Consider the following 15,668-nt stretch of genomic DNA (forward strand, 5'->3'; position numbering starts at 1 on the left):
GGCAGGTGTTCAGTCGGTGGACACACATACCATGCGCTCACATGCAGTGTGTGGGGGGGTGTGGCCTAACCGTCATAAGAGTCCATGAGAGGAACAGAGTCCCGCCTCTCCTCATACAGCCCTCCCTGAGAGGGGGAAGAGAAGGTGGGAAGAGAAAAGGGGGAGAAAGAAAGAACGGGGAGGAGAAAGAAAGAACGGGAGGAGAAAGAAAGAACGGGGAGGGAGAAAGAAAGAACGGGGAGGGAGAAAGAAAGAACGGGGAGGGAGAAAGAAAGAACGGGGGAGGGAGAAAGAAAGAACGGGGAGGGAGAAAGAAAGAACGGGAGGGAGAAAGAAAGAACGGGGAGGGAGAAAGAAAGAACGGGGGAGGGAGAAAGAAAGAAAGGGGAGGGGAGGAACGGGGGAAAGAAAGAACGGGGAGGGAGAAAGAAAGAACGGGGAGGGAGAAAGAAAGAACGGGTGGGGGAGGGGGAGAAAGAAAGAACGGGGGAGGGAGGGAGAAAGAAAGAACGGGGGGGAGGGAGAAAGAAAGAACGGGGGGGGAGGGAGAAAGAAAGAACGGGGGGGAGAAAGAAAGAACGGGGGGAGAAAGAAAGAACGGGGGAGAAAGAAAGAACGGGAGGGAGAAAGAAAGAACGGGGGGAGGAAAGAGAAAGAAAGAACGGGAGGGAGAAAGAAAGAACGGGGAGGAGAAAGAAAGAACGGGGGGGAGAAAGAAAGAAGGCAGGGGAGGGAGAAAGAAAGAACGGGGAGGAGAAAGAAAGAAAGAACGGGGGGAGAAAGAAAGAACGGGAGGAGAAAGAAAGAACGGGAGGGGAAAAGAAAAAGAAAGAAAGAACGGGGGAGGGAGGGAGAAAGGGGGGAGAAAGAAAGAACGGGGGGAGAAAGAAAAACGGGGAGGGAGAAAGAAAGAACGGGGGAGAAAGAAAGAAAGAACGGGGAGGGAGAAAGAAAGAAAACGGGGGGAGAAAGAAAGAAAGAACGGGGGGGGAAAGAACGGGGGAGAAAGAAAGAACGGGGGAGAAAAGAAAGAACGGGGGAGAGAAAGAAAGAACGGGGGGGAGAAAGAAAGAACGGGGAGGGAGAAAGAAAGAACGGGGAGGGAGAAAGAAAGAACGGGGGGGAGAAAGAAAGAAAGAAAGGGGGGAGAAAGAAAGAACGGGGGAGAAAGAAAGAACGGGGAGGGAGAAAGAAAGAACGGGGAGGGAGAAAGAAAGAAGGGGGAGGGAGGGAGAAAGAAAGAACGGGGGGAGGGAGAAAGAAAGAACGGGAGGGAGAAAGAAAGAACGGGGAGGGAGAAAGAAAGAACGGGGAGGGAGAAAGAAAGAACGGGGAGGGAGAAAGAAAGAACGGGGAGGGAGAAAGAAAGAACGGGGGAGAAAGAAAGAACGGGGGAGAAAGAAAGAACGGGGGGAAGAAAGAAAGAACGGCGGGAGAAAGAAAAAACGGGGGGGAAAGAAAGAACGGGGGGGGGAAGAAAGAACGGGGGGGGAGAAAGAAAAACGGGGGAGAAAGAAAAACGGGGGGAGAAAGAAAGAAAAACGGGGGGGAAAGGGAGAAAGAAAAACAGGGAGAAAGAAAGAGCGGGAGAAAGAAAGAACGGGGAGAAAGAAAGAACGGGGGGAGAAAGAAAGAACGGGGGGGGGAGAAAGAAAGAACGGGGGGAAAGAAAGAAAGAAAGAAAAGAACGGGGAGGGGAGAAAGAAAGAACGGGGGGGAGAAAGAAAGAACGGGGGGAGAAAGAAAGAACGGGGGGAGAAAGAAAGAACGGGGGAGGGAGAAAGAAAGAACGGGGGGAGGGAGAAAGAAAGAACGGGGGGGAGAAAGAAAGAACGGGGGGAGAAAGAAAGAAGGGGGGGAGAAAGAAAGAACGGGGGGAGAAAGAAAGAAAGAGCGGGGGGGGAAAGAAAGAACGGGGAAAGAAAGAAGAACGGGGGGAGAAAGAAAGAACGGGGGGAGAAAGAAAGAACGGGGGGAGAAAGAAAGAACGGGGGAGAAAGAAAGAACGGGGGAGAAAGAAAGAACGGGGGGAGAAAGAAAGAACGGGGGAGAAAGAAAGAAGGGGGGGGAGAAAGAAAGAACGGGGAGAAAGAAAGAACGGGGGAGAAAGAAAGAAAGAAAGAAAGAACGGGGGGGAGAAAGAAAGAAAGAAAGAAAGAAGGGGGGGAAAGAAAAAGGGGGGAAAGAAAGACAGGAGAGAGAAAAAGGGGGGATGGAGAAAAGGGGATGGGAAGAAAGGTGGTGGGTTGAAGCAGAGTGAGAGAAAAGAGACGGGTGTGTTCAGAACGAACAATATGAAAACCAGAAAAATCAGATAAGAGAAGAGAGGGGAAGAGAGAGAGGGGAAGAGAGAGAGAGGGAAGAGAAGAGAGGAGAAAGAGAGAGAGGGGAAGAGAGAGAGAGCAAGGGAGGGAGCAAGAAGAGAGAGGAAGAGGGGGAGAGAAGGGGGAGAGAGGGAGGCGAGAGAGGGGGCGAGAGAGGGGGCGAGAGAGGGGGGCGAGAGAGAGAGAGGGGAGAGAGAGAGGGAAGAGAGAGAGAGGAAGGAAGAGAGAGAGAGAAGAGGGAAGAGGGAGAGAGAGAAGGGGAAGAGAGAGAGAGAGAGAGGGAGAGAGAGAGAGAGAAAGAGAGAGAGAGGGGAGAGAGAGAGAGGGGAAGAGAGAGAGAGAGGGGAAGAGAGAGAGAGAGGGGAAGAGAGAGAGAGGGGAAGAGAGAGTGTTGATAAAGTGGGTTAGTGTCAGAAGTTAAGTGAGAAATCGTTTGTGAGAAAAGAAGCTAACCACAGTATTTAGTAAGACATGCGAGAACATGCTCTGTGTGTGTGTACCTGTGCTGTGTCTTTGTCAGCAGGCTCCAGTGTTCTGTCCAGAGTGTTCTTCCTCCCCCTCTGGTCCAGTGTGGAGTAGGCATCTGGAAGACAGCCAGGGCCTGTTAACAGCTGTGTGTTTAGGCGTGTGCGTTGGTGTGTGTGTGTGTGTGTGTGTGCAGACATACCTGGTCCCATATCATTTAGTGGAATCATGTCTCTCTTGTCTCCTCCTCCTGACAAACAAACAAACAAACACAGTCACAGGATGAGAGACAGCTAGTGTGGTGGTGGTTATAGTGTGGTGGTGGTGGTGGTTATAGTGTGGTAGGTTATAGTGTGGTGGTGGTTAGTGTGTGGTGGTAGGTTATAGTGTGGTGGTGGTTATAGTGTGGTGGTGGTAGGTTATAGTGTGGTGGTGGTTATAGTGTGGTGGTGGTGGTTATAGTGTGGTAGGTTATAGTGTGGTAGGTTATAGTGTGGTGGTGGTGGTTATAGTGTGGTGGTGGTGGTTATAGTGTGGTGGTGGTGGTTATAGTGTGGTGGTGGTGGTTATAGTGTGGTGGTGGTGGTTATAGTGTGGTGGTGGTTATAGTGTGGTGGTGGTTATAGTGTGTGGTGGTGGTTATAGTGGTGGGTGGTAGGTGGTGGTGGTGGTTATAGTGGTGGTGGTGTGGTGGTGGTTATAGTGGTGGTGGTGTGGTGGTGGTTATAGTGTGGTGGTGGTGTGGTGGTGGTTATAGTGTGGTGGTGGTGTGGTGGTGGTTATAGTGGTGGTGGTGTGGTGGTGGTTATAGTGTGGTGGTGGTGGTGGTGGTTATAGTGTGGTGGTGGTGGTTATAGTGTGGTGGTGGTTATAGTGTGGTGGTGGTGTGGTGGTGGTTATAGTGTGGTGGTGGTGTGGTGGTGGTTATAGTGTGGTGGTGGTGGTGGTGGTGGTGGTGGTTATAGTGTGGTGGTGGTTATAGTGTGGTAGGTTATAGTGTGGTAGGTTATAGTGTGGTGGTGGTTATAGTGTGGTAGGTTATAGTGTGGTAGGTTATAGTGTGGTAGGTTATAGTGTGGTGGTGGTTATAGTGTGGTGGTGGTTATAGTGTGGTGGTGGTTATAGTGTGGTGGTGGTTATAGTGTGGTGGTAGGTTATAGTGTGGTGGTAGGTTATAGTGTGGTAGGTTATAGTGTGGTAGGTTATAGTGTGGTGGTGGTTATAGTGTGGTAGGTTATAGTGTGGTGCTGGTGTGGTGCTGGTTATAGTGTGGTGCTGGTGTGGTGCTGGTTATAGTGTGGTGCTGGTTATAGTGTGGTGGTGGTGTGGTGCTGGTTATAGTGTGGTGCTGGTTATAGTGTGGTGGTGGTTATAGTGTGGTGGTAATAGTGTGGTAGGTTATAGTGTGGTGGTGGTTATAGTGTGGTAGGTTATAGTGTGGTAGGTTATAGTGTGGTAGGTTATAGTGTGGTGGTGGTTATAGTGTGGTGGTGGTTATAGTGTGGTAGGTTATAGTGTGGTGGTGGTTATAGTGTGGTAGGTTATAGTGTGGTAGGTTAGTGTGGTAGGTTAGTGTGGTGGTGGTGGTGTGGTGGTGGTTATAGTGTGGTAGGTTATAGTGTGGTAGGTTATAGTGTGGTGGTGGTGTGGTGGTTATAGTGTGGTAGGTTATAGTGTGGCAGGTTATAGTGTGGTAGGTTATAGTGTGGTGGTGGTTATAGTGTGGTAGGTTATAGTGTGGTAGGTTATAGTGTGGTAGGTTATAGTGTGGTGGTGGTTATAGTGTGGTGGTGGTTATAGTGTGGTAGGTTATAGTGTGGGAGGTTATAGTGTGGGAGGTTATAGTGTGGGAGGTTATATATAGTGTGGTGGTGGTTATAGTGTGGTGGTGGTTATAGTGTGGTAGGTTATAGTGTGGGAGGTTATAGTGTGGTAGGTTATAGTGTGGGAGGTTATAGTGTGGGAGGTTATAGTGTGAGAGGTTATAGTGTGGGAGGTTATAGTGTGGTGGTGGTTATAGTGTGGTGGTGGTTATAGTGTGGTGGTGGTTATAGTGTGGTGGTGGTTATAGTGTGGTGGTGGTTATAGTGTGGTAGGTTGTAGTGTAGTAGGTTATAGTGTAGTAGGTTATAGTGTAGTAGGTTATAGTGTGGTAGGTTATAGTGTGGTGGTGGTTATAGTGTGGTGGTGGTTATAGTGTGGTAGGTTATAGTGTGGGAGGTTATAGTGTGGGAGGTTATAGTGTGTAGGTTATAGTGTGGTGGTTATAGGCGAGTGGTCGGAGATTGTAGGTAGGTGACTGGGTTCCCCACATAAACAAATACTCTTTTTGGTTTTAATTAAGAGTACAGATTGGGAGAATATACAAACTCTTCTGAGAAATGTTATAATTTTATTGAGTAAATGTATTTATCAGAGAGATGAAAATGTAATGAATGTAATGTAATGAAATTTCAGGGTTGTGTCATTAGATTTGTGGGGGGGAGTGGGTTGTGAGAAATTCTGTGGGGGGGGGAGGGGGGAATGGGGTCCCCCACAGAAAACCACTGAATACAACCGCTATAGGCTATTCAGAGCTGTGGTCGGGTCCGGTCCATCAGCTGTAGTTACATAGACCAGAGACCTGTGGCAATCAAACATGGATCCAACCCAGACCCCAGGGACAATTTTAGACTCAGACAGTTCCGGAGTCGGGTCTCAGATATTGGGGAAGACCTGTGAAGACCTCAGTGTGTGTGTGTGTGTAGCTAGATGTTATTGTCTGTCTCACCCCTGTCTATGAGCGGCAGCGTACTGTCTTCATATCCTCCGTTGACCCGGGGCTGGGTGCTGTTGGGCGGGTTGAGGTTCACCATAAAGTCTGTCTTCTTCCAGCCATCCTTCTCCAGGGTCTTCCTCAACTCCTTATAGCCCCAAACTAACTGGAGTATCAGGCCGGCACCACGCACCTCTCGCTCTGACCGGTTCCTATCAGGAGAGAGAACTGGAGGACTCAGAAAGAGAAACAGCATCAAACAGAAATAGGTGATTCAACTACACCCCCAGTCCACCCCGGAGGGAGGTCAACTACACCCCCAGTCCACCCCGGAGGGAGGTCAACTACACCCCCATTCCAGGTCAACTACACCCCCAGTCCACCCCGGAGGGAGGTCAACTACACCCCCATTCCACCCCGGAGGGAGGTCAACTACACCCCCCAGTCCACCCCGGAGGGAGGTCAACTACACCTCCCCCATTCCACCCCGGAGGGAGGTCAACTACACCCCTCCCATTCCACCCCGGAGGGAGGACAACTACACCCCTCCCATTCCACCCACCAGTCCACCCAGGAGGGAGGTCAACTACACCTCCCCCCAGTCCACCCCGGAGGGAGGTCAACTACACCCCTCCCATTCCACCCCGGAGGGAGGTCAACTACATCCCTCCCATTCCACCCCGGAGGGAGGTCAACTACACCCCTCCCATTCCACCCCGGAGGGAGGTCAACTACACCCCTCCCATTCCACCCCGGAGGGAGGTCAACTACACCCCTCCCATTCCACCCCGGAGGAGGTCACCCCTCCCATTCCACCCCGGAGGGAGGTCAACTACACCCTCCCATTCCACCCCGGAGGGAGGTCAACTACACCCCTCCCATTCCACCCCGGAGGGAGGTCAACTACACCCCTCCCATTCCACCCCGGAGGGAGGTCAACTACACCCCTCCCATTCCACCCCGGAGGGAGGTCAACTACACCCCTCCCATTCCACCCCGGAGGGAGGTCAACTACACCCCTCCCATTCCACCCCGGAGGGAGGTCAACTACACCCCTCCCATTCCACCCCGGAGGGAGGTCAACTACACCTCCCCCATTCCACCCCGGAGGGAGGTCAACTACACCTCCCCCATTCCACCCCGGAGGGAGGTCAACTACACCCATCCCATTCCACCCCGGAGGGAGGTCAACTACACCCCTCCCATTCCACCCACCAGTCCACCCAGGAGGGAGGTCAACTACACCCCCAGTCCACCCCGGAGGGAGGTCAACTACACCCCTCCCATTCCACCCCGGAGGGAGATCAACTACACCCCTCCCATTCCACCCCGGAGGGAGGTCAACTACACCCTCCCAGTCCACCCCGGAGGGAGGTCAACTACACCCCCAGTTCCACCCCCAGTCCACCCCGGAGGGAGGTCAACTACACCCCCCATTCCACCCCGGAGGGAGGTCAACTACACCCCCAGTCCACCCCGGAGGGAGGTCTCTACACCTCCCCATTCCACCCCGGAGGGAGGTCAACTACACCCCTCCCATTCCACCCCGGAGGGAGGACAACTACACCCCTCCCATTCCACCCACCAGTCCACCCACTACACCTCCCCCAGTCCACCCCGGAGGGAGGTCAACTACACCCCTCCCATTCCACCCCGGAGGGAGGTCAACTACATCCCTCCCATTCCACCCCGGAGGGAGGTCAACTACACCCCTCCCATTCCACCCCGGAGGGAGGTCAACTACACCCCTCCCATTCCACCCCGGAGGGAGGTCAACTACACCCCTCCCATTCCACCCCGGAGGGAGGTCAACACACCCCTCCCATTCCACCCCGGAGGGAGGTCAACTACACCCCTCCCATTCCACCCCGGATGGAGGTCAACTACACCCCTCCCATTCCACCCCGGAGGGAGGTCAACTACACCCCTCCCATTCTACCCCGGAGGGAGGTCAACTACACCCCTCCCATTCCACCCCGGAGGGAGGTCAACTACACCCCTCCCATTCCACCCCGGAGGGAGGTCAACTACACCCCTCCCATTCCACCCCGGAGGGAGGTCAACTACACCCCTCCCATTCCACCCCGGAGGGAGGTCAACTACACCCCTCCCATTCCACCCCGGAGGGAGGTCAACTACACCTCCCCCCATTCCACCCCGGAGGGAGGTCAACTACACCTCCCCCCATTCCACCCCGGAGGGAGGTCAACTACACCCATCCCATTCCACCCCGGAGGGAGGTCAACTACACCCCTCCCATTCCACCCACCAGTCCACCCAGGAGGGAGGTCACACCCCCCAGTCCACCCCGGAGGGAGGTCAACTACACCCCTCCCATTCCACCCCGGAGGGAGGTCAACTACACCCCTCCCATTCCACCCCGGAGGGAGGTCAACTACACCCCTCCCATTCCACCCCGGAGGGAGGTCAACTACACCCCCAGTCCACCCCGGAGGGAGGTCAACTACACCCCCAGTCCCCCAGGGAGGTCCACCCCAGTCCACCCCGGAGGGAGGTCAACTACACCCCCAGTCCACCCCCTCCCCCAGTCCACCCCGGAGGGAGGTCAACTACACACCCCCCCCAGTCCACCCCGGAGGGAGGTCAACTACACCCCCCAGTCCACCCCGGAGGGAGGTCAACTACACCCCCCAGTCCACCCCGGAGGGAGGTCAACTACACCCCCCAGTCCCCGGAGGGAGGTAAACTACACCCCCCCCAGTCCACCCCGGAGGAGGTAAACTACCCCCCCAGTCCACCCCGGAGGGAGGTCAACTACACCTCCCCCAGTTCCGGAGGGAGGTTACACCTCCCCCAGTCCACCCCGGAGGGAGGTCAACTACACCTCCCCCAGTCCACCCCGGAGGGAGGTCAACTACACCCTCCCATTCCACCCCGGAGGGAGGTCAAACACCCCTCCCATTCCACCCACCAGTCCACCCAGGAGGGAGGTCAACTACACCCCTCCCATTCCATTTGACCCCGGAGAGGTCAACTACACCCACCCCCAGTCCACCCCGGGGAGGTAAAATGACACACCCCCAGAGGGAGGCCAATGACACCACCCCCAGTCTCAGTTTTTCCTTTCAATTAGTGTGTAATTGATCAGTAAAAGGAGAAACCCTGCAGACCATCAGCCCACCAGAGACTGAGTTTGACACTCCTGTTCAACATCATCCAGACTGATGGAAAGAGACGCATGCGCCTCTTTTGTTTCTCTCACACACACACACCAGCTCACCCGTCCTTATTGATGAGCACCAGTCTCTCGATGCCCTGCGAGGCTCTGAGGATCTTGGCAGCGTCCAGGCTGGAGCCCAGAACCTCATGAAGGGTGCTCAGTACAGACACCACCGTCTCCTCTGACAGAGCCCTCACAGGCTGGCTCTGACCCCCACCAGGCAGGTTGGATACCAGGTGGGGAACTGCATGTTTACCTACAGAGACAAGAGTTAGAGAGATATAGCTGTAGTATTTAATAACACAGGTTGGCTCAAAGAGAGCGCGAGAGAGGGAGAAAGAGAGGGAGAGAGAGAGCGCGAGAGAGAGAGAGAGAGGGGGAGAAAGAGGGAGAAAGAGGGAGAGAGAGAGCAAGAGAAACAGGGAGAGGGAAAAACAGTTCCACAGAAACAGTACTAACCGAGCAGGTCTCTGTTGCGGGCGTCAATAGCCAGGTTCCTCAGAGCTCCAGACATGGCCCTGACCACCCGGTCGTTGCCATGGGCCAACAGCTCTGTCATCATGGGAAGACCCTTCTCCTGACGCAACAACGCACGGATATACCGCCCATACTGAGACAGAGAGAGAGAGAGAGAATACATACAAATCAATGATTATTGGAGTGTATTTGTGTTCAGGAAATGGACAGACTGTTTTGAGTACTAGACTGTGGTTTATCAAGAGTCTAGAAAGGTGGTGTCTGGGTTGGAGGTGGAGTTTGTGATTATACATAATTGACTTACGGTCCAGGTGTAAAGGGTTTCTGTTAGAGGTCAAGTAAGGAGGCTGAAAGGGATGCGTGTCTGGTGGTGGTTGTGTTTGGGTTAAACTAACAGGTCGTGGTGTCTCAAGGTGTGTGGTGGTGGTGTTGGGCCTGATGGTGGTTGTGTTTGGGTTAAACTAACAGCTTGTGGTGTCTCAAGGTGTGTGGTGGTGTTGGGTCTGATGGTGGTTGTGTCTGGGTTAAACTAACAGGTTGTGGTGTCTCAAGGTGTGTGGTGGTGTTGGGCCTGATGGTGGTTGTGTTTGGGTTAAACTAACAGGTCGTGGTGTCTCAAGGTGTGTGGTGGTGTTGGGTCTGATGGTGGTTGTGTTTGGGTTAAACTAACAGGTCGTGGTGTCTCAAGGTGTGTGGTGGTGTTGGGCCTGATGGTGGTTGTGTTTGGGTTAAACTAACAGGTCGTGGTGTCTCAAGGTGTGTGGTGGTGTTGGGCCTGATGGTGGTTGTGTTTGGGTTAAACTAACAGGTCATGGTGTCTCAAGGTGTGTGGTGGTGTTGGGTCTGATGGTGGTTGTGTTTGGGTTAAACTAACAGGTCGTGGTGTCTCAAGGTGTGTGGTGGTGTTGGGCCTGATGGTGGTTGTGTTTGGGTTAAACTAACAGGTCGTGGTGTCTCAAGGTGTGTGGTGGTGTTGGGCCTGATGGTGGTTGTGTTGGGTTAAACTAACAGGTCGTGGTGTCTCAAGGTGTGTGGTGGTGTTGGGTCTGATGGTGGTTGTGTTTGGGTTAAACTAACAGGTCATGGTGTCTCAAGGTGTGTGGTGGTGTTGGGTCTGATGGTGGTTGTGTTTGGGTTAAACTAACAGGTCGTGGTGTCTCAAGGTGTGTGGTGGTGTTGGGTCTGATGGTGGTTGTGTCTGGGTTAAACTAACAGGTCGTGGTGTCTCAAGGTGTGTGGTGGTGTTGGGTCTGATGGTGGTTGTGTCTGGGTTAAACTAACAGGTCGTGGTGTCTCAAGGTGTGTGGTGGTGTTGGGTCTGATGGTGGTTGTGTTTGGGTTAAACTAACAGGTCGTGGTGTCTCAAGGTGTGTGGTGGTGTTGGGTCTGATGGTGGTTGTGTTTGGGTTAAACTAACAGCTCGTGGTGTCTCAAGGTGTGTGGTGGTGTTGGGTCTGATGGTGGTTGTGTTTGGGTTAAACTAACAGCTCGTGGTGTCTCAAGGTGTGTGGTGGTGTTGGGTCTGATGGTGGTTGTGTTTGGGTTAAACTAACAGCTCGTGGTGTCTCAAGGTGTGTGGTGGTGTTGGGTCTGATGGTGGTTGTGTTTGGGTTAAACTAACAGGTCGTGGTGTCTCAAGGTGTGTGGTGGTGTTGGGCCTGATGGTGGTTGTGTTTGGGTTAAACTAACAGGTTGTGGTGTCTCAAGGTGTGTGGTGGTGTTGGGTCTGATGGTGGTTGTGTTTGGGTTAAACTAACAGGTCGTGGTGTCTCAAGGTGTGTGGTGGTGTTGGGCCTGATGGTGGTTGTGTTTGGGTTAAACTAACAGGTCGTGGTGTCTCAAGGTGTGTGGTGGTGTTGGACTGGATGGTGGTGGTTGTGTTAAACTAACAGGCCATGGTGCCTCAAGGTGTGTGGTGGTGGTGTGGTTGACTCACGGTCCAGCGTCCGGCACACAGGTTCTGCACGGCTCCGGCGGAGGCTTCCAGCACGGTGGGGTTCTTACTCTCCTTCAGCAGAGAGGTGTAGACACGCACCACCTCTGGCTGGAACAACAACTCATAACCTGGAGAGATACACACATGGAGGGAGAGGTGTTAGAAACATGGAGACATCTCATTGTCTTCTCATTTTCACCTGCACTGTTGCTGCATTCATAAATCTCAGACTTCGGTGAGTTCAAGAGAACTGGGAGCTCGGGGGGGGGGGGGTCACTTTGAATGGTCATCCAACTCGGAATAGAGCTCGGAATTTCTGAACTGAAGATCACTGACATGATTTGACCTCGTTTCCCAGCTGTCTTGAAAGCAGCATGATTGGGGAAAAAACTTCACAGGTGAAAACAATGTGATGGGAGCTCATTAGGCTGGCTTAGCTGTCACCTGGTCACTTCTTTCAGATCAGTACAACAGATGAGTGGACAGGAGAAACATGCATATTCCAGTCTACATGATGCCACTTTATACTGTGTTACCTTTGGCAGGTGTAGTCCTCTTTGGAATGTCAATCATATCTGCTCCGTCTTCATTTCTCCCTGCAACAGAACATCAGAACACTCAGAAACAGACACACAGAACACTCAATAAACCCCCGCCCCCCACTACGGCGCTCCAGAACTCCCCCGCCCACTACGGTGCTCTAGAACCCTCTAACCGCTATGGTTCTCTAGAACCACACAGCTCTGTGAGCCACTGAAAAAGCCACTAGGTAGGAGCACATGCTAACAGACTCACACACACATGCTGCACACTGTCTCTTACACACATCGTCCTCTAGGAGACGGCAGAGAGCATGCCAGTGCATGCATAGAGTTAGGAGACTGACATCATTAGCCCGTCCTAATTAATGCTCTACCCAGCAGACAAGCAGAGGTCAGAGCTTACCTTTAGAACACCAGTCATCTGTTCCACAGCAGAGAGGAGAGCAGAACGAGGGAGGATTAAATGATAGGAGGAGGAGAGAGGAAGATAATTTGAGTCAAGCGAGAACAGCAGCAGTGACCCAGCCACCAAGACACCTCCTCCCACCAAAGCACCAGCATAGATCAAATGTAGGATTAGATTAGAAACTATCGCAGCAAAAACACACACCAACATCCACACCAGCACAAAGACAAACCATCAAAAACACACACCAACATCCACACCAGCACAAAAGACAAACCATCAACAACATCCACACCAGCACAAAGACAAACCATCAACAACATCCACACCAGCACAAAGACAAACCATCACCAACATCCACACCAGCACAAAGACAAACCATCAACAACATCCACACCAGCACAAAGACAAACCATCAACAACATCCACACCAGCACAAAGACAAACCATCAACAACATCCACACCAGCACAAAGACAAACCATCAACAACATCCACACCAGCACAAAGACAAACCATCAACAACATCCACACCAGCACAAAGACAAACCATCAACAACATCCACACCAGCACAAAGACAAACCATCAACAACACACACCAACATCCACGCCAGCACAAAGACAAACCATCAACAACACACACCAACATCCACACCAGCACAAAGACAAACCATCAACAACATCCACACCAGCACAAAGACAAACCATCAACAACATCCACACCAGCACAAAGACAAACCATCAACAACACACACCAACATCCACACCAGCACAAAGACAAACCATCACCAACATCCACACCAGCACAAAGACAAACCATCACCAACATCCACACCAGCACAAAGACAAACCATCAACAACATCCACACCAGCACAAAGACAAACCATCAACAACATCCACACCAGCACAAAGACAAACCATCACCAACATCCACACCAGCACAAAGACAAACCATCACCAACATCCACACCAGCACAAAGACAAACCATCACCAACATCCACACCAGCACAAAGACAAACCATCACCAACATCCACACCAGCACAAAGACAAACCATCACCAACATCCACACCAGCACAAAGACAAACCATCACCAACATCCACACCAGCACAAAGACAAACCATCACCAACATCCACACCAGCACAAAGACAAACCATCACCAACATCCACACCAGCAAGACAAACCATCACCAACATCCACACCAGCACAAAGACAAACCATCAACAACATCCACACCAGCACAAAGACAAACCATCAACAACATCCACACCAGCACAAAGACAAACCATCAACAACATCCACACCAGCACAAAGACAAACCATCAACAACATCCACACCAGCACAAAGACAAACCATCAACAACACACACCAACATCCACACCAGCACAAAGACAAACCATCAACAACATCCACACCAGCACAAAGACAAACCATCAACAACACACACCAACATCCACACCAGCACAAAGACAAACCATCACCAACATCCACACCAGCACAAAGACAAACCATCACCAACATCCACACCAGCACAAAGACAAACCATCAACAACATCCACACCAGCACAAAGACAAACCATCAACAACACACACCAACATCCACACCAGCACAAAGACAAACCATCACCAACATCCACACCAGCACAAAGACAAACCATCACCAACATCCACACCAGCACAAAGACAAACCATCACCAACATCCACACCAGCACAAAGACAAACCATCACCAACATCCACACCAGCACAAAGACAAACCATCACCAACATCCACACCAGCACAAAGACAAACCATCACCAACATCCACACCAGCACAAAGACAAACCATCAACAACATCCACACCAGCACAAAGACAAACCATCAACAACACACACCAACATCCACACCAGCACAAAGACAAACCATCACCAACATCCACACCAGCACAAAGACAAACCATCACCAACATCCACACCAGCACAAAGACAAACCATCACCAACATCCACGCCAGCACAAAGACAAACCATCAACAACATCCACACCAGCACAAAGACAAACCATCAACAACATCCACACCAGCACAAAGACAAACCATCAACAACATCCACACCAACACAAAGACAAACCATCAACAACATCCACACCAGCACAAAGACAAACCATCAACAACATCCACACCAGCACAAAGACAAACCATCAACAACATCCACACCAGCACAAAGACAAACCATCAACAACATCCACACCAGCACAAAGACAAACCATCAACAACATCCACACCAGCACAAAGACAAACCATCAACAACATCCACACCAGCACAAAGACAAACCATCAACAACATCCACACCAGCACAAAGACAAACCATCAACAACATCCACACCAGCACAAAGACAAACCATCAACAACATCCACACCAGCACAAAGACAAACCATCAACAACATCCACACCAGCACAAAGACAAACCATCAACAACATCCACGCCAGCACAAAGACAAACCATCAACAACATCCACAGCACAAAGACAAACCATCAACAACATCCACACCAGCACAAAGACAAACCATCAACAACATCCACGCCAGCACAAAGACAAACCATCAACAACATCCACACCAGCACAAAGACAAACCATCAACAACATCCACACCAGCACAAAGACAAACCATCAACAACATCCACACCAGCACAAAGACAAACCATCAACAACACACACCAACATCCACACCAGCACAAAGACAAACCATCAACAACATCCACACCAGCACAAAGACAAACCATCAACAACACACACCAACATCCACACCAGCACAAAGAAAAACCATCACCAACATCCACACCAGCACAAAGACAAACCATCACCAACATCCACACCAGCACAAAGACAAACCATCAACCATCCACACCAGCAAAGACAAACCATCAACAACACACACCAACATCCACACCAGCACAAAGACAAACCATCACCAACATCCACACCAGCACAAAGACAAACCATCACCAACATCCACACCAGCACAAAGACAAACCATCACCAACATCCACACCAGCACAAAGACAAACCATCACCAACATCCACACCAGCACAAAGACAAACCATCACCAACATCCACACCAGCACAAAGACAAACCATCAACAACATCCACACCAGCACAAAGACAAACCATCAACAACATCCACACCAGCACAAAGACAAACCATCAACAACATCCACACCAGCACAAAGACAAACCATCAACAACATCCACACCAGCACAAAGACAAACCATCAACAACATCCACACCAGCACAAAGACAAACCATCAACAACATCCACACCAGCACAAAGACAAACCATCAACAACATCCACACCAGCACAAAGACAAACCATCAACAACATCCACACCAGCACAAAGACAAACCATCAACAACACACACCAACACAAAGACAAACCATCAACAACATCCACACCAGCACAAAGACAAACCATCAACAACATCCACACCAGCACAAAGACAAACCATCAACAACATCCACACCAGCACAAAGACAAACCATCAACAACATCCACACCAGCACAAAGACAAACCATCAACAACATCCACACCAG

General features: G+C 51.4%; 1 protein-coding gene and 2 long non-coding RNA genes across 16 annotated transcripts in view; 2 read left to right on the forward strand and 1 right to left on the reverse strand.

The window, feature by feature from the left end:
• Positions 1 to 15,668, reverse strand: part of LOC118383809 (catenin delta-1-like) — a 67,143-nt gene that overhangs the window by 2,843 nt on the left and 48,632 nt on the right. For 2 of the 6 annotated variants that reach the window (XM_052501044.1, XM_052501039.1), the window contains 9 exons: positions 12,084 to 12,101; positions 11,675 to 11,734; positions 11,139 to 11,266; positions 9,185 to 9,335; positions 8,786 to 8,981; positions 5,560 to 5,756; positions 2,992 to 3,039; positions 2,825 to 2,907; positions 71 to 125 (listed from right to left, as the gene is read on the reverse strand). In XM_052501044.1, the coding sequence (XP_052357004.1) occupies positions 71 to 125; positions 2,825 to 2,907; positions 2,992 to 3,039; positions 5,560 to 5,756; positions 8,786 to 8,981; positions 9,185 to 9,335; positions 11,139 to 11,266; positions 11,675 to 11,734; positions 12,084 to 12,101 (936 nt within the window). Of the gene's footprint in view, positions 1 to 30; positions 126 to 2,824; positions 2,908 to 2,991; positions 3,040 to 5,559; positions 5,757 to 8,785; positions 8,982 to 9,184; positions 9,336 to 11,138; positions 11,267 to 11,674; positions 11,735 to 12,083; positions 12,102 to 15,668 lie in introns of all 6 variants that reach the window. The other 4 variants (XM_052501042.1, XM_052501041.1, XM_052501040.1 and 1 more) reach the window with 4 other exon arrangements.
• Positions 3,599 to 5,549, forward strand: LOC127917919 (uncharacterized). 5 transcript variants are annotated; one of them, XR_008098019.1, is made up of 5 exons: positions 3,599 to 3,907; positions 4,187 to 4,357; positions 4,402 to 4,441; positions 4,519 to 4,642; positions 4,696 to 5,549. It is a non-coding gene; the product is annotated as an uncharacterized LOC127917919 (long non-coding RNA). The 5 variants fall into 5 exon arrangements; XR_008098018.1 differs by having other exon boundaries at positions 4,519 to 4,597; positions 4,771 to 5,549; XR_008098016.1 differs by having other exon boundaries at positions 4,187 to 4,441; positions 4,519 to 4,597; positions 4,771 to 5,549.
• On the forward strand, positions 9,344 to 11,054 carry LOC127917920 (uncharacterized). 5 transcript variants are annotated; one of them, XR_008098026.1, is made up of 5 exons: positions 9,344 to 9,958; positions 10,027 to 10,162; positions 10,298 to 10,433; positions 10,774 to 10,893; positions 10,962 to 11,047. It is a non-coding gene; the product is annotated as an uncharacterized LOC127917920 (long non-coding RNA). The 5 variants fall into 5 exon arrangements; XR_008098023.1 differs by lacking the exon at positions 10,774 to 10,893 and having other exon boundaries at positions 10,298 to 10,501; positions 10,910 to 11,054; XR_008098025.1 differs by lacking the exon at positions 10,774 to 10,893 and having other exon boundaries at positions 10,910 to 11,054.

Source organism: Oncorhynchus keta, unplaced genomic scaffold (genome assembly GCF_023373465.1).
Source record: "Oncorhynchus keta strain PuntledgeMale-10-30-2019 unplaced genomic scaffold, Oket_V2 Un_contig_1238_pilon_pilon, whole genome shotgun sequence".
NCBI classification, from domain to species: Eukaryota; Metazoa; Chordata; class Actinopteri; order Salmoniformes; family Salmonidae; genus Oncorhynchus; species Oncorhynchus keta.